The 19,718-nt window shown below is 36.7% G+C and overlaps 1 protein-coding gene across 1 annotated transcript in view; it reads right to left on the reverse strand.

Moving 5' to 3' along the window:
- Window positions 1-19,718, reverse strand: part of mrps5 (mitochondrial ribosomal protein S5) — a 31,296-nt gene that overhangs the window by 5,663 nt on the left and 5,915 nt on the right. The window contains 3 exon segments of the mRNA NM_001076596.1: window positions 12,536-12,570; window positions 16,479-16,712; window positions 18,803-18,928. Of these exon segments, the coding sequence (NP_001070064.1) occupies window positions 12,536-12,570; window positions 16,479-16,712; window positions 18,803-18,928 (395 nt within the window).

The raw sequence follows: 19,718 nt of genomic DNA on the forward strand, positions 1-19,718 counted from the left end.
TAAAGTACTTATAGAGAATAAAAGCATTCTTCTCCTTACTGCAATTGCTTATGTAACATCTGCTGTAGGAGTATTATTGACATGATGAGCTGCAAAAGATCAGCACAAAGATCTCATTTTTGTGCAAGAAAAAGCCACCCACTGGCGAGAATCAAAACATGTTCAGTGGACGTTACAGAGTATCTCTAAAAAGATACATAGCTTATTACAATGTGTCTGTAACCAGCAGCTGGCAACCTTTTGAAGTGCTGCAAATGCAGAAAGCCTCACTTAAGACCAGCGCTTGTAGTCACATCTCCTTTTCATACAAACTATTATTCTGCCGGAAAAATAAATAATTAAAATTAAAGTGCCACTGCGCAGCCCACCAGGCAGTTTACATTGTTTACCCACACTGCACAGTTCACTTAGAATGTTTTGCTCTCATATAGTAGATAACTAAATATACCAGGTTGTGTGAGGATAATTGCTGCAGGAGAGAGCATATATTAAAATACTAAGAGAAATGAATAATAAAAAAACACCTACATTCTAAAAATGCATGTGCTAGGTGTTGTACATTTTAATGCCAATGATGGCACTCATGCGTTAAACTGCCAAGGGTCGTCCTTATATATTCAACATAAAATAATTTTTCGGTTCATTTATAGTTTTTTTATACAGTACACAACCTGACAAAAGTCTTGTCATCGATCCTAGTTGTAAGAGCAAAAAATAATAGCTTGACTTCTAGTCGATCATTTGGAAAATTGGCAGAAGGTAGATTTTTCAGATGAATCATAAAAATTACTGCACCTACTAGAACCCGCATGCATCCAAGATTCTCACAGAAATCAGTGATGTTTAAAAAGGAAAAAAAAATCATAGTTTGGGGTTACATCCAGTATGGGGGCATGTGAGAGATCTGCAAAGTGGATGGCAACATCAACAGCCTGAGGTATCAAAACAATTGTGCAGCCCATTACATTACAAACTACAGGAGAGGGCAAATTCCTCAGCAGGATAGCACTTCTTCTCATACTTCAGCCTCCACAAAGTTCCTGAAAGCAAAAAAGATCAAGGTGTTCCAGGATTGGCCAGCCCATGAACATCATTAACATGAACATCATTGAGCATGGTAAGATGATGCAAGAGGCATTGAAGATGAATCCAAAGAATCTTGATGAACTCTGGGAGTCACTCTGGGAGAATGCTTTCTTTGAGAGATGATTAAAAATCAAGTCATGATCATATTTTATTTTGGTGAAATAAGCGTAATCTAGAGGTCTTTGCCTTTCATATGAGCCACTTCTGATACCAAATGATCACCTAGAAGTCAAGTTATTATTTGGTGTTCCTAACACCTGGACAGGCGACAAGACTTTTGTTAGATAGAGTAGACTGCTTTAAAGCAAATAGGTTATTGTGGTTATAAAATGTGTGACTGTAGCTTGCAATTAGCATTAAACTATAAAAACTATTTTGTAACAAGTATTTACTGTAACTTTTAATAAATTTAAAGCATTAATTTACAATTCTTACAGAATTTTTTCGTATTGTTATTGAAATGTATGTAATGTGTATTTATATAGCACATTTATTATGTATGGCCATACACCCAAAGCGCTTCACAAACATGAGGGGGTCTTTCCACACCACCAGTGTGTAGCTTTCACGTGGATGATGCAACAGCAGCCAGAGGAGAATGGCGCCAGTGCGCTCACCACACACCAACTATAGGTGGAGTGGAGAGACTATTTGGTGGATGGGGGTGATTGGGAGGCCATGATCGTTAAGGGCTGATGGAGGGAATTTGGCCTGAACATTGGGGTTATACCCCTAGTCTTTACTGGAAGTGCCATAGGATTTTTAATGACCAGAGAGAGTCAGGACCTCAGTTTAATGTCTTATCCTGATGGCATTCACTGACAGTATAGTGTCCCCTTCACTTTACTGGGGTTTTAGGACTCACACAGACAGCAGGTTGAGCACCCCCTGCTGGCCTCTTTAACACTACTTCCAACAGCAACCTAGTTTTCCCATGTGGTTTCTTATCCAGATACTGACCAGGCTCAGCTCTACTTAGCTTCAGTGAGTCTTGTGCTGCAAGGTGATATGGCTGTGGCAATTGTTAGCTTATATTAACTAGCATAATTAACCAATGTTATCAAAATGACAGACCTACACTAAAATAAATAAATAAATAAATAAATAAAAATATAAATAAAGCTGTGAATGTTAAAAGTGTTTGAATTTTTTTTATTTTATTCTAAGACAAGAATGGGTTTTGTTCAATAGTTTTAGGACAATTTTGAATAATGGTTATGATCCACTTCAACTGTTGACTTGTGTATACTGTATTTATTTATTTATTTTTTTGTTAACACGCCAACTATTGTACTTCATTAAAAGTAAATAGTTTGTTATTTAAATAAGACAGGACAGTGGGAACCATATTAACGGCATATAAACACTGTCCTGAAAAACCACATTGGTAGAAAATTTGCTTCTCTGTGCAGTGAGCTCAGGTGGTGACCTCTGTTGTATACTGTAAGTTTCCACTCAAACATGTGGATACCTGAAAATCCCTCTGACAGAAATCACTACAGATTACAGTGTGTGATACTCCCTCTAAGACACTGCAGTTGTTCCCTCAGTTTCTAAATCACTGAGGGTTCAATAATGTGACAGTGTGTTCAACTGGAAACACTGCTTGAAAAACAATGACAGGGACAAAAAGAAGAGCAATGTTTACTTATAATAAGAGAGGGGGAGATGTGGGGGGGGCGCTCCCACCTGCATTCTGTCAGTGTGATGCTAAAATCCACGCCATCTGTTCAGACCACACACACAAATCGCTTTTCTAAAGGAAAAACAAACAAGCAGTCCCAAACAACGACGGAGGTTTGAACAGATACACACACACACACACACACACACACACACACACACATATATACACATCTTCTCATTAGCTGTACTTGGTCTAGGTCATGTCATTATGCAATCACTACAACCATCGTCTTAACCCGTAATTATCATTTAAATGAAATGGAACAACTCCACCTCTGTATGCTAGTTAGGCATGGAAAAAAAGCATGAGTGCGTTTATCTTTTCTAATTAGCATTATAAATTAGATGTTCTACAGTCCAACCACAAAGACATACTGTAGGCAAACTGGCCACTTTTTTAGGTACACCATGTAAGTATTGTTAGGACTGCGTTGATTTGTTTGTGTTTGATTTTGATTCTAGATTGGGGGCGTGCCTTCAGCGCACCTGATTTAAACCCCGGCAGAGAGTTTGTCGGGGCCGCTGTCCATTCACTTGGCAGTTAGTCAGAGCCGCGCTCCTATTTGGCCATTATGCTTTGTTTCGCATCCATACACTATCACTGACAACAATTCCTGCATCCATACGTTTGCATTTCACACTGATTGAACATACTGATACTGATATTTTGATTATATAATTTAAATTGAGTTAAATAAATATTCTTTTTGATTATACTTCTCCTTGTCGTCTCCCTTATTATGTTACATCCCTGAGCCAGGTGTAACAAGTATCAACTTGAACCCCATTTCGTCTTCAGAAATGCCATAATTCCTAAATGGCACAATATCAATTACATTACATTATAGAAACAATACTCATATCCTGACATGACAGCATCATACGGTTCATAATGCAAAATTTCCCATTCCATCACATCCCAGACACACAGACATAATGGGCAGAATGCAACAAAATTTATTGAAATTCAATTTAAATTCTACTCCTACTCCTCCATGAATTCTACTTCCTAATTTTCAGTCTGATATGCTGAAATGTTGGAAATATGAACATTAACATGTTTTTAAATTCCTTTTTTCTTCATCTACGTAAAGCTACTTTGACACAATCTGCAGTGTAAAAGCACTACTGAAATACTGATAACTTGACTTAAACTCTCCTGACAGTGGAGGACGCTGAGTATTAGTTGAGGGGATCTGAACACTGACATGGTGAGTTATGCTGCTGTGAGATGGACATTCTGGGATCATAAAGGGAGAAACATGGTCAGCATGCAATACCATAGTTTTCCAATTTCCTGTTATAGTCATTTTATGCGAATCATAGTTTTAAGCTGCATCTGAATATACTTCCATACTATATAGTACACTAAAAACAGTATGCGAACATAGCATGTTCAAATTTATAGAATTTAAAAAACAGTATGTGAAAAGTACCCAGATGACCTACTACTTACAGCGAGATTCAGAAGTCTGCATCGAATGGACGCTACACTCTCCCATAATGCACACCCAGAGAAGTCTTAATTTTTTTATTTTATTGAAGCAAATAACTGAAAAGCATACAGGATTATACGATGACACATGAAAAAGTCATACAAAACTTAGCCAGTGATGCAGAACATACATGTCACGAGAGAATTCATGAATGGGAGTAAAGCGATGAAAGCAATGACATATTGGGCTAGGTCACGTTATAATGACAAAATGGCGGATGAAGTACATTCGAGTTCCATTCATACTGTTCACATTCATACTGTATTGACCTTAGTCTTCAATGCGGAAGTGCGCTTGTTTTTGCGATTGTTTTAGAACTTCCGATTCAGTTGCCTATCGGAGAAATGACTAGGAATAATAAACGGCAGAAAACAGTCAAACTACTTTTACAAACAAGTGTTTGCATGACTATACATAAAAAGTAGAAAAATATAATAGGAAAATATTAGTTTGCAACATTTAAGCAGCAAAATGAGCTGTTGTTAACGTCTAAAAATGATTGGAAGTTAATGGGACCGAAGCCTTGAGCCAAAATGATTCAAATAGCTGTGCCCGCTTTTACACAGGGAATATGGTGAATAGAACACATTTTTCTAACTGCAGAGAAGTACGTTAAAATTAAAATGCAGTAACTACTAAGTAGTAGACGACACAGCCACTATTTGCTGTTTTTAGCTTACAGGAGTGTCACCGGTGTACTTATCTTTTTCTGTTGCTGTGGCACATCTGCTTCAAAGTTTGATATGTTGATCAGGCTGTAATCGGGGAATAATCAGTGGGTAATTGGCACTCCTCACCAATCTTTATGTGCGAACTGCTCAACAACGCAAATCATAAAGACTTACTTAAAAAAAAAAACATATATTGCATGAGAAATAACTGGATCAATGGTCTGCAGCCAATGGACCCTTTTTACAAGACTGTTGTGATGCATATAACGGTCATTAGCATCTTAAATCCATGAAAGTTTTTAATATGTACATTTTTTAACGTATAAACATTTTTATGTTTTCATATATGTATTATATTATCTTTGCATCAAATTACAAAAAACTATTTGTTTGTAAAGCAGAGTGTATGGGCAGGACATAAAAATTTATGTTGTTCTCTCTTCTGGCTGCCATTATCAGTCTTACACAATTTTTTCCTTTTTCTGAAAGTCTTGATAACACCATCATGAAGTTTTTCTTTTTTTATTTCAGCAAATAGGATTGTAAAAAATAATTTGTTGTACTCTCCCATTCACTACCACTTCCATTCACTCTAATTTTACACATCTATGAAGACTTCCGCTACTGAGAAACCCAGAAATGTGAAACGGTCCATGAGAGAGCAAGTGATGGGCTGACCAATGTGTTCACACACTCAGTATCTATGGATGTCAATGAAAATCCATGAAATGACCATGAATTAATGTTCTCCACTCCATGCCTGGATTAATATTCTCCACTAAGCGACATGGATGCAGGAGTGCACAGTGCACAAATGAATAATCGGCTGATGGATCATCTGATTGATGCGGCTTTCAAACAATCGAGTAAAGTTTTCAGTGCTATAATAACCAACTACTACTGTCTACTACAATGTTGGTGGTTTGTGTTCAGAGATGCTGTAGACTTTGGTTGTAGTGAGTGATTATTTTAATATTGTTATTGTTTTTTTATTGAGTTTTATTACACTTTAAGAACAGTGGAGAGTATAGACAGGAAATAGATGGGAAAGATCTTTAAAAGGACCTCAAGTGGGGAATTGAACTCGGGTCACTGTGAGCCACAGTGCTGTGCTGACTCACTTAACCACAAGACTATTGCTACTGACACAAAAGGTTATTTAATTTAAGTTACTGTTGTCTTTCTATCATCTCAAACCAGTTTGGTCATTCTTCTCTGACCTCTGCCATCAAAGAAGTTTCAACGACAGAACTGACTCTTTTCTGAATCATTTTCTGTAAACCCTTGCAGTGGATCAGTAGTTTCTGAAAAACTTAATACCCTTTCTCCCTATCCTGAACATCATACAATCATTCTGACCACTTCTACGTGCCTTAATGCTGCCTTGATGAGATTGGCTGATTATCGATGTACATAATAAAGTGGCCCATAAGTGTATGCAAAATGGTGGGCAAGATGCAAAAAAAGCAAATGAGATCATTTAAACATTGTAGGACATGATAAACTACAGATGAGAGTCCAAAATCGTAAAAGTCTTTCACTTGCTTTAATCCATCTTCATAACCATTACATCTTTTTATCACTCTCCTCTAACCATCAGCCATATCTCTTGGCCTCCTCTGTCTGTCGCACTCTCTCAGTCTCGCTCATGTATCATCGGCTCTAGAGCACCACGTCTCTCTCTTGGCAAGCATTGCGTGTCCTTGGGAGAGCTTCTTGGGTTTACAGGAAATATTTGGCTTAATTAATGTGGCTTTATAAGTACTTGGGCTCTTTCAGACTTTACTCGTGCCTTCTCTAGGACACCCAGGAGACAGCGAGATGGGAATGGGAAAGTGCGCCACTTTAAATGAATGCCTGATAATGTCAGCAAGCTTTTCAGAGCCACTTCAAATTAATCTGCATCCGCAGAGACGAAACCTCAAACCCTCTTCTTTTCTGTGCAACCCCATTTAGTGTGTCTGTACTAGGTTGTCTTGGGGGTAATGCGAGGACAAGAAGTCACCATGTGCCCGATCACATGCAATATATTGTTCTCCAGACTCACAGCTAATGTGCTGGACACTGCAGAAGTCTGAGGGGGTCTGACTCACGGTCTATGGTGGTTCATTCCAGTCGCTGCTGCCAGCGGCCCTAAAACGTCAATCAAAATGACAGTAGAGAAGGAGAAGGACAGAGCTAAAGATTAGTTCTGTTTCAAAACCCAGAGAGCTGCCTCTATAGACAGTATTTTAAGACATCATGCTCCTGATCCCATTCCAAAAAGAAATGCAACATAAGTGGCTTTCCTTAAACACATTTTTTGGCAGCGTCACTGACCACATTTTTTCACTCATATAATGCAGTGGTCCCCAACCACCGGGCCAATTGGTACCGTGCCACACAACAAATGATTCATTATTTCCGTTTTACTCATTAACTAAGTCTGAACAATTCTTTACTTTATAAAATCTTTTATTTTGAAAAATAACTTTATTCTCTCGGTTACATCTTGGTCACTTGAACCCACAAGCAGCAAAATAAGTAAAAACAGACGTCCTTGGAAAGTTTCTTTGCGAAGGAGAAAAAGCCTAGTGAAGGACACAAACTGCCAAGGAATGGATTTGCAACCTATTTATCAACAAATCAGGTGAATCTAGCATTTCTTTGTATGCAAGAAGATCAACTGCTGGGGATCCCAAATGACTGCGGATGTTTAAATATAAGGTCTTTCACGTAACAAGTTTGTTATTTCCAATAAAGAAGCAAGGGTTGCGTGTGCATATTGGGAGTGACATGCTCGAACCTTCCAGGAGCACCAGTTGAAAAAATCTTACAGATGTCGCAAGCACACTGCGAGTCATGTGACAAGAACTGAACAATCAGCTTCATAGTATGGAATATATACATTTCAAAAGACTAAGGCTGTGTCTGAAATCGCATACTTCTACACTATATAGTACACTAAAAACAGTATGCAAATGGAGTAGTATGTCTAAATTCATAGGATTCAAAAATCAGTATGCAAGAATTACCCGTATAACCTACTACTTCCAGCGAGATTCTGATGTGCACATCGGATGAATGCTATTCTTTCCCATGATGCACCGCGAGAGAATTCATGAATGGGAATGAAGTGATGCAACTGAAGCAGGTAGGTCACGTGATTATGACAAAATGGCAGATTTAGTACTTTAGTACATATAAAATGTACTTTTCTAACAGCAGAGTAGTACATTTAAATTCATATGCAGTACCTACTGAGTAGTAGGCAATTTCGGACGCAGCCTAATAATCTTAGACAAACACAGCAGAGCTTTCGAATTTTCTCCATGAATAAAACTTGTATCAGATTTGCAGCAATGTTTTGTTAGCTTGTCATTCTTTGAGAAAACGGTTAATGGTCGCCTAGCAATCTACGTACACCCACTCCCCAGACCGTGCTAAAATTGTTAAGCGTCGTCCGTGATGATAAAAAGGTTAGGGACCCCTGATGCAATGCACAGTAATGAGCTAAATGGAAAAATTACCTAAGGTGGATTTAAATGATTCAGATATTAATTGAATTAATATCTCTAAATTACTCATTAAACACTAAGGAAGCTTTTTGCACTGCAAAACTTCAGTTTGGGTTAATTGTTTTATTTTTATTTTAAGAAATCCAAATGATTCAACAAGGACACATCAAGATAAACAAAATGGTCAACTAATACATTTCTAAATAAAATTTATTTCAAAAGAATGTGATTCTTAAGGCCTTCAAATTTCAATAATTAGGGTAACAGCTGCTAAAAATAAAATCTGTTTTATTTCATAAAAAAATATATTATATTAATTAAAAATAATATATATATATATATATATATATATATATATATATATATATATATATATATATATATATATATATATATATATATATATATATATATATATATTTTTTTTTTTTTTTTTTTTGTGGAATTTGTTGTGGAAAAAAAAGAAAAGAAAAAAATTACACCTCTTTTTTCCCAAGCTGATTATACTGTATGCTAATGTGTAAGCCAGTTGCCCATGTATGCAGTAAGAGGAGCCAAGGCAGCTCACTAGATTTTGGAACAGAGCTAATGAGAGCGAGAAGAGATCACTTGACCTAAATCATCAGCCTTATATTTGATTCCTTGCAATGTTCACACAGAAAAGCAAAAGCTTCAGCAATAAACCTGTCTGCTTCCTTGCCAGTAAAGCTTTATGGAAATTAAAGAATTCGAGGACAAAGAAAAGACAATAAGGAAAGCGCAGTAGAGTGAGAGACGAGGGCTGATGTGAATTGCTATACTGATTTCCATTCTAAACTCAGCAACATTTCTGCCAAATGAGTCTTGTGGTGCCAGCCAGGGATTCTATACAGAGATTTGTTTATCAAACGTTCATTGTTGTGTATAATTAGATAATTCTCCAGACACTCCACACTACATGGTAATTTTGTGCTGAGCAGATTTCGTACCCCCACTGCCTCCCGTTTAGGAGTTCAAGTGTGTGGTTCAGAAGCTCAGAGATGCACACATGCAATCACAAACATGAGAGAGATAAGATTCACACACCAACAGCACACACCATTCTCTCTAAAGGTAAGAAATGACGAGCATGAGATTTCCAAGGCTTCGATATAATCACTCTGTTCCAGCCCCAATTATCTAACTAACATTTTAAAGCCCTTTACTAGCAAAAAGGTCTTTTTTTTAATTATATGAAGCAAAACTGTGCTCCCTGCATAGCTATTTTACCTCGTTTCTGCAATTTTAAGAAGGCAAACGTATGCCTCCTTTGTGGATTAAGCAATCCCAAAATGAACTGAGACCGCATTAAAATAAGCAAAGCAAAAAATTACACGTTCATATATTTTAAATGTAATTTATTCCTGTGACGGCAAAGCTGAATTTTCAGCAGACATTACTCTAGTCTTTAGTGTCAAAGGATCCTTTAAAAACTATTCTAACAAGCTGATTTGGTGCTCAAAATATTTACAATTATTATCAATGATAAACCTATGAGGCCTGCCAACTAAAATCTGACCTGTTTTTCCTTAAGTTCTGCTTAAATATTTGTCATATTTAAAAGGTTACATTAAACTGTAGAAATCAAACAAACAATACAAATTATTTGAAATCATAAAAAAAATTCTAATTCATTAACTTATTAAAACTTAAACAAAAAATACAATTTAGAAAGCTAATGAAATTAATTTTATCTAGTGTTTAATTTTACTCCTTTTAAAAAGAAACTTTTGACTCATTCATACAAAATTAAATTCTCTAAAATTCCATGTCATACAACTAATTCCATTTATTGACTACATTTATGCAATTCTGCTCATGTTTTCAGCATTGCGGAGATCATAGACCCCTAATTACAGAGTACATTTTCAGATTCTTCGATCAACAAAGATAAAATAGATGTTTTTGCAACATTATAAATGTCTTTACGGTCACAATCGATCAAAAGCTATTTTGCCAAAGCAAAACTTTGAAAAAAAGATTGAGAACATCATCAAATTTGCAGACGACACTACAGTGACCAGTCTAATCAGCAACACTGATGAGACCGCCTACAGGGAGGAGGTACAGCATCTGGCCACTTGGTGTACAGACAATAACTTGATACATAACACCCCCAAGACCAAGGAGCGAATTGTGGACCTATTCACATCAATGGGATGGCAGTTGAGCCTGTCTCATGCAAATTCCTAGCGACCCACATCACAAAGGACCTGTGCTGGACCACAAACACCTCCAGCCTTGTCAAGAAGTTCACCAGTGCCTCGTTTTCTCAAGGCAACTTAAGAAGAACCAGCTGTCTTGGTGTAATTCTTTCGCTGCGCAATAGAGCCTCCTGACCAACTGCGTCACAGTCTGGTATGGAAGCTGCTCTGTTGCTGAGCACAAGGCACTGCAGAAGGTGGTGAAAACTGTACAACGCATAACAGGAACCCCACTTCCAGCCATAGAGGACATCCAGAACATACACTGTCTGTGCTGAGCATGCAGTATTCTTAAGGACACCTCTCACCCTGCTCACAGACTGTTTTCTCTCCTGCCTTTCAGGCAGGCACTTCAGACTCCCCCAGACAAAAACCAGCAGACTGAGAAACAGCTTTTTCCTCAGAACTCTCCCTTTCGAACTCTGCTCCCGCTGACTCTTTTGCTCCCCTTATACACCCTACACTCTCCCCCAAACTTCTACTCTCCATAAACACTGCACTATTAAATATTTGCACTATTGAAAATTGCACAAATTCATCTTACTACATTGCACTTATTCATTTTGAATTGTGCATACCCACTGTACATACATATTTGTAATCATGTTCTTATCTATCTGCATACCTCTGATCCATAGCTAATACAATCTGTATATGTTCATAGTACATTCATCTAAAAATATTACCCATAGTTTATTTATAATTGCACTTTATAACTTAAACCTACAGATGAAGTCAAAATGATTAAACCCCCTTTGATTTTTTTTTTCTTTTTTAAACATTTCCCAAATGATGTTTAACAGGGCAAGAAAACTTTAACAGTATGTCTGAAAATATTTTTATATGTTTTACTTCGGCTAGAATAAAAGCAGTTTTTCATTTTTTAAAAAACACTTTAAGGTCACAATTATTAGCCCTTTTAAGCTAATTTATTTGCGATAGTCTTAAGAACAAACCATCATTATACAATAAGATGCCTAACTACCCAAATTCAGGGGGGCTAATAATATTCACTTTAACTATATATCCTGCACTTTCTGCACTCCTGGTTAGACCTAAACTGCATTTCGTTGCTTTGTACTTATACATGTGTAATGACAAAGTTGAAGCTAATCTAATCTAAACAGTAAGAGTATACATTTAAATATTGCAAAAAAATACATCCATTTATTTTATTCTTGCAGAATTCATAGTTACTGTGCTTTTGCCAGCTAGAGTGACCAAACGATAAAGGTTTTATATGCACCAGACAGCTTATGTAAATGCATGTACTAGAAAGGTTAATCAGACAAATAATATTTAACTATTAACTAATATTATATTACTAATATAGCTATAGAACTAATAATATATTTAACTTTTATTTCAAGAGTTCACACTTAGATATTGCTTGACGACTGTAAGCAGGTTTGGCATGCTGTCCCGGGAGAGAACCCTGAGCTCGGAGATAGTTGAGCCCAGGGCTCCCGCCAGGTCCATAGAGCATGTAAGGGGAGTACGAGATCAGGTGGTTCTCGAGAGCTCCCCTTTTTAAAGGGAGGAAAGGAGGAGATAGGGGGTGGATGGGGGGTTTCTTCGGAAAACGAAGGTAAGGGAGTAATATCTAGCTAGGCTATTTATAGTAATTTGGAATAGATCTGATTGGCTAACTACTGAGTGTAAATTGGCGGCCAGCTGCGGTCAATTATATCACGTGCTCCTCTCGAAATTAGTTTAAAAACTTCACTTAAAATATACTATAAACATATCTAACTGCAATTTTAGAATATCTTTTTAGAAGAACATTCCCTCGCTCCTAGGTTCAACAAATAATAGAAGCTAGATGTGATTTAATTGAATTTCTTCTTTAAAATGTCAACGGCTCCATTTGTACTCACCTCAATAACACGCGAATCAAAATCTTCATAGGTTTCTGAAAGGAAAAAAAGACAAAAGTAAGTTTTAAAACTACGTCAACAACTTTTTAGAAATGACAACACATCAAAGATCATGAGCAAGCACAGGCTGAGGCACTGCTGAAAAGGGCTCACACAGACTATTTGTTTTTGATCAGGGACAGAGAAAGTGTTAAATGAGCTTAGGCAGGCGGTGTGTTATGCCCTCTAACCCCAGGGCTCTGTGTCTGCCGCAGTAACTCATTACAGGTGTTTCATTTGGCCTGTGTGAGACAAGCATATTTCCTGGATTTAAAGGCAGGGGTGCAGCTGTGGTGACTCAGGGCTGAGAAGTTGTTGAAGCAGATCTAGACATGATTTAGGCTCCAGGCTTCACCGTCGCTGGGCAATCCATCACCACGACTACCAGAGATTGCGCCTACATCCCCCATCGGCCAATCAGACGACAGGAAACCCATTTGCACGGCGAGATGGTGAGCGGCAGAACAGAGATGAACAGCTGTGCAAATTGTAAGGAGATTGCACTTTCTGCATCTTGTTTCGCTGGGAATCAGCACGTGTTAAAACAACCATATTGTATAGATGAAATGTGTCACCATGTATCCTAATACGTGTCGACACAATCTTTTAAAAGTGTTTGACATTTGTTCAAATCTAAAGTGCCCCACATCATTCTTTTACAGACACTGCCTTTTATAATTGTTGCTTCTGAAATTGCATATGAATGTGAAAACAGTATGTGGGTCAAGTAGTGTGTGCAAAATTATAGTATTAAACGGGTGGTCCAGATTATATTTTTAAGGCTTGGTTGTGTTTATAAGATGCAAAGCAATGTGTGCTCATGCTTCACATGCAAAAAAAAACTTTTTTTTTCATATATATATATATATATACACACATGATTATATACAATTACTCAGCTAACATGAAGAGGCTCTGATTGGTCAGCTAACATAATGTGCTGTGATTCACGGATAAATATGAATTTGTAGCTAAATTGTTAATGGTGCCAAACATCATTTCCTGTTGTTTACAACCTTGCTACAACATACCGTTAACGCTAAAAACTATGCATGTAATAGATAAATTTTAACAAATAAAAATACAGGTTGTGTTTTTAGCTGAATCCAGCACTGAATTGGGAGCGATTCTGGAAACTCCTTTGTCAAATGCTAGCTATATATTTTTTATAATTATCTGGAAGATAATTCAAATTAAATTGTAAGCACTTCTCTCTTTATGTTGTGTCCTTTGAAAGTCCCAATACAGAAACAGAACAAGCATTTTAACTTTCTTTACTATAACATTACAGCGCCTCTGGCCATGCCTCTTCGTCCTTCCCTGTGCGGAGTGTATGTGCATGGTGAATGAACGTAACTTGAAGTGTTTGATTCCACTAGCCCAGATGCGTTTTTGTAGTCCCCAAATTTAGTCACTGGGGCTTTGCTAAGCTAATTCAGTAAAAACCAATGTCTCCCTTGGCATTGAACTTTGAGCGTATTGCATTCAGAGATGTTGTTTATGTTCACACAGCTACTTTACACATAAACTAAAATTTATTAACATCATAGTGGACCACCCCTTTAACCCTTAAAGACCGAGACAGCCGCCCGCGGCTAAAAATAAGTATTGCTCTTAAATGTTTAATAACTTTTGATCCGCTGATCCGATTCATACAATTCAAAGATTGGCATAAAGAAGAGAATCTCAGCTTTCCAGTGCTGTATCACATAACATTTCGCGGACTTTCAGAGGCTCCGGAATCAGTGCGGTTACGTCATCAAAATTTGACAACGCTGATTTGACAAAGAAACGCTCGTCACTGTGTCTCCGGACAAACCAGACATCATACTTTGATGCATTGTCCCTCCTCCATGCCCAGATTGGTTCAAACTCGCTATATCACAACCAATAAGCATAGGTTTCGCTTTTGTTTGTGGATCAACAAGCTTTTTGAACAACACGGAATGAGAGATAGGCATACATTTATGCGCGGCTAAATAAAACGCAAAAAACGCATGAAATAATTTTCATACTAAGTACTTTTGCATGCACAGCAGCACAGAAACATGACAAAACAGTGACACAGCAAAGACGAACTGCTGCTCTTGCTGTTTTCAAAAGACGCAAATGAAGGTGCAGCTGTTTGTCTGCATTGCAGACAACCATATCCAAATCCATATTCACAGACAACCATATCCATGCTGGCACATAAAACCTAAAGATGTTCCATATTGAATCTAGTTTAGTTATGTAACTATTTATGGTACAGTAAATATTTATATCTATTTTTTTACTGAGGATTTGCACCATGTTTATTTGGACTTTGACACATTATTTATTATTTTCTTATTTTTTTATTTGTTCATTGTAAGTGGTGTTGTTTATAGTAACTGAAAATATATTATTTGGAAAAAGTCAAATTTGCTTCACTGTTCTATTATTTTGTAACATTTTTTTTTTCTCTTTAGTTCATTCCCAGAACTTTTGGGCAAATACATTGTCAGTAAATAAATGCATTTTTTTCCCCCATAGAAAAACGCCTTGGAATAACATTGAAATAAATTGCTATAACTTGCTCAGTGAATTGTGGATGTAGACAAAATTTATTTTGGAAGTATAAAACATCATAGCATGTATTTCTAAAGAAAGAAAAACAAACTTCATAAGGTTTTGTTTGAAATAACTGGAAAATGCCACTTTTTTTAAAAAATCGTTTCTGGAAAATTCTGGAATATTTTCTGTCTTTTCATATGTTTTTGGACCAAAAAATATTTTAGACTGGACCTTTAAATGATACAGATTGAAACTTCAGGTTCTCCTGTTTAAAATGATATATGACACTTGAGGCTGACTGCTAAAATAAAAATAAAACTGCTTTAAAAAAAAATAATAATATAGGCCCATTAGGTGCCCACAAAATACCTCTAGGTCTTTAAGGGTTAAAAAAAATCAGTAAGTGAGAGGTATTCAGATAGTATTCCTTTGAGGTAACGGGACAGAATTTTTAAAAATAAATTGGGACTTCTGGTTCCAGGGTGCATGGAGAAGGCTGCTCGTGTCTAGGCTCCAACAATCCTCCAAATAATTTAAAATAATCAATCCTCAGATTTAATAATTACTCGTCAAAAAGTGTTTTCAAGGGATTCAAGAACACATTAAGCCTTGATAATGCCAAAAAGCTTGAAAAAAAAGGAGATTACAAAAGGTTGACGCGAACCACGGCAAAGCTGGCAACCCAGAGAAGCCAAGGCAAGCTGCCAATAAAGGTGGCACAACTTCTCCTAATAATTAAAAATAAATTGACATACCTGACACAGATTGGTCATGAGACAACATGCCAGATGCAATATGTCCAAATTCCAATCATACTAATTAAATGCCTAATATATAGAATGTACTTTCCTAATGATTGTGAAGAAACTAATTTTCAAATGTTGTACCAACTCAGAACAAGATGAATATAAAACATCCACAAAGTGTCAAAATCAAAGAGACAGATGTTGTTTTTTAAAAGAAAGAAATAGTGCTGAACTGCCTCAAATGAGTTGTCTCTGCTGAAATGATCTCTTTTGTAATCTATTATGCTATTTATTTAATAACCTTTTTGTTTCCAACATGCTGTAAGCAATTGATCAATCACAAATCAAACATAATGAGCCATCTGACCAATCAGGGCAGAGCAGATTATTGGAAAGCAGACATTAGATGATTGATTAGACGAATCCTTGAGCAATCCATTTTAGACACTGTGAATATGAGGTGATGATGCAATGCACATAATGAATAAAAAGTGTTTTTTTATCTTGGATAGATGTAAACCTAACATGGGAGACCTCCAAACAAAACCTTTAGCATAATAGCGGCCATACATCTCCTCAACCAAACATTTTCAGTAGAATGGGAAAACTCTTCATTCACACACCTCCATTGGGCCCGGGATCCAACGGGCCCAGGCTGACCCCACCCCAGGAGCCTCCAGTCCATCCCCTTTCCTTCTTTATCTTGGCCTTTCTGCGCTTTTCCCATTCATCTCTCTGGCGTTCCAGGGCTGCTGTCATCTCCTTCTGTTCTGCCTCTCCACGCTGCATGGGTTTCTGAATGGAGCCATCCTTAAATATTGGAGTGTTTAGACCGGGCCACAGGTATCCAGCACGACCTGAAGAAGACACACACACACACACACTCTCAACTATTATGGGTTTCTACCCCGTTTCAAGAAAAGACAGCATGAGAGAGAGAGGAAAATAAATCGATAGATTCCCCTGAGGTCTTTTTAAAAGAAAGTAAATAATGCCACTCAATAACTGTGGCAGTCTGTGAGTGATGTCAGCTTAGGAGGAGGTTAGATTCCAGCGGTGGATATAAACCTACACACTTGAAGCTCAACCGTGATTGATATTCATTAACTGACATCATGAGCGCAAACACCTCAAGAAATGCTACAGACTAAAATGGACAGCTAATGGCTATTGCTGTTTATAGCTGTTTTAATCTACAGGCGATCTTCAATCTTTCCAAAGAAAGCCGTATGTAGAGGGTAAAAAGGTTATTTTTCAAGAAACCTTCTTGAAGAAAACCCACACAAGTCCTTTAAATAAATCGTACACATGTCTAAAACAGGTAATTAAATGTTACACCACAATTTAATTCTGCCGTGCAAAGGCAAAAAGGCAGTAACTTTTCAATATATATTTTAAGAAATATTCAGAACATCTTTTATCACATGGATATGTATTTTTAGCCAATTTTGTTGCTTTTATATAATCGCCAGATTATAGTATCCTAATTATAATTAAGTTGGCTCAAGATCAAAATAATTCAAGTAATTTTTCTCAGCCCCACAATTAGTGAGTTAAGGCATTTTGTCTTTGCAGGGCAGATATGCTCACACTTAAATCAGTGTTTATACACTATCTCAGTCAAAGAATAAAGTTGTCTACAAATGTGGATATTAGCCAATCATAACAGACCATTTACATACAGAATTTCTGATGTAGCTGTTAAAAGATTTGGAGTAAATAAAAAAAATCAGTCTCTTCTGTCCACGTTCCTAATTTATTTTAGTAAAAGATCTACGGGTGGGTGTATGTATGAGCTTTTTTTCTGAAGTGATCGGACTTTGGGATTTTGAGAAATAAGCTTAAAAAAATTTACATATATGGGACAATAGACAACAATAGAGAGTTTGCACATCAAGATTTAGGCCAAACTGGTGATACTCAGATAAACAATAGCATGGACTGTATGGTTAATGTACTACTGTTTACATTGTTCTGCCTGTTTTTGCCCTCTTAACCACAGGAAAAACACTTGGAAGCTGCTGAATCATATAGACAAGCATGTTGTATCCAGGATAATTTGACAAACTGAATTTAGTAAAACATACTTATGAGCAGTATTAATGAAGATATTAGTCTAATATTTCACTTACATGACCAGAAATGATAAGAACAAATATGAGTGTTGTCAAAATTCTCCTGTTCCTGGTTTAAAGTTTGGCCAACCACAAACAACTTTTGCTCCTCAGTTTTTTCTATCTTCTCTTGATTTTACTTATAACTTTAGGCCACCCATAATATCTTAAATGTTTTAACCCGTTCCACGAATTAGTACAACTCAAAATATGACAATGGCTGACAATTTTTAGCAGCAACAATCAGCAAAATCTTTGAAATTCATCAGGTTCAGTGGCATTGTTTATGTTCTCTGCCCTCAATATGGCTGACTAATTAATGACTTATCATGAAAGCATTCCATCCAGAGAACAGCAGCTTCATTCTGCGCTGATAGCCACAAAACTACACCCAACACTGTGGGTTTGTGTTACAATCAGAACAATTAAGTGTTAAGAGCACACTTTTTAGCTTCAAACCAAACCTACGGTTTCAGACAGCAAAATGTAAACACCATCTGTCTAGTGCGCTTCACCAACATGTCCTGTAACGTTTAAGACTCAGGTCAGTAGGCAGAGAGCAGCTGGTCTTTTGTGGCTGTTTGAACACATTCGACCGCATGAGCATCTACACTACAAAACAATGCAGGCAAATGTGTTTTTGATGGGCTTTGATCAAAAGTGTTCAAGCTCAAAACAGACTCCATTTAGAGCTTTAGCCGACTTAGTGTTGTCCACTTGTGACTGGAATGACAAATACATAAAAATAGCAGGTATAACCAGAGCTTTTCGTGTGTTCTGTCAAGGAAGTGAAGAGGTCAATGATGAGGAAACACTGCAAGTCGTGCATGTACCTTCTCCAAGACTCTGGCCTTTGTTGAGATCTTTCTTCACTTTTCGTTTGGCTCTCTTTCCTCTTCCTTTTCTGGCACCAGCTCCAGTCTCAGCTGAGACACCTCGCCAGAGCTCATCAGCTGTCACTATGGGGAAAACATGGATATTGATAACCCACATATACCATACTATACAGTCTATTAGCACATGATAAGACACCCTCAAGAGAAGAGCAGGAGTAGGGCTGTGCAATATGATAATATATTTATAAAATGAACAAAATTAAGTCTTTTTTACCATCATGCACTACCATTATTTTTGTGGCATCACAAAATACAGTATTTGCAGTAATACCTTTTTATATTTTATATGAGCACAGTATTAAACCCCGCTACTGAGATGCAGACTGAAACATGAATAACAGAATGAGAAAGTTATAACTACATTGATTACATTTAACATTTTATTTAGAGATATTTTTATTTTTATGTTGGACCTGTAACTACTATTTATTTGAACTTTATAGAAATTGTACTACATTGTGATATAAGTTGAAGTCAGAATTATTCACCCTTCTGTGAATTTTTCTTTTTTTAAATATTTCCCAAATGATGTTTAACAGAGCATAACATTTTCACAGTATTTCCTATAATATTTTTTTTATAATAATTTCATATTTAATATTTTTTAAATATTTATCTAAGTCTTACTTGTTTTGTTTTGGCTAGAATAAAAGCAGTTTTTAATTTTTTTAAAACCATTTTAAAGGTTTATTAGCCCATTCATTCATTCATTCATTCATTTTCTTTTCGGCTTAGTCCCTTTATTAATCAGGGGTTGCCACAGCAGAATGAACTGCCAACTTATCCAGCATATGTCTTCCAGCTGCAACCCATTTCTGGGAAACATCCATACATGCTTATTCACACTCATGCA

Source organism: Danio rerio, chromosome 17, assembly GCF_052040795.2.
Source record: "Danio rerio strain M-AB ecotype USA chromosome 17, GRCz13ab, whole genome shotgun sequence".
Classification (NCBI taxonomy): domain Eukaryota; kingdom Metazoa; phylum Chordata; class Actinopteri; order Cypriniformes; family Danionidae; genus Danio; species Danio rerio.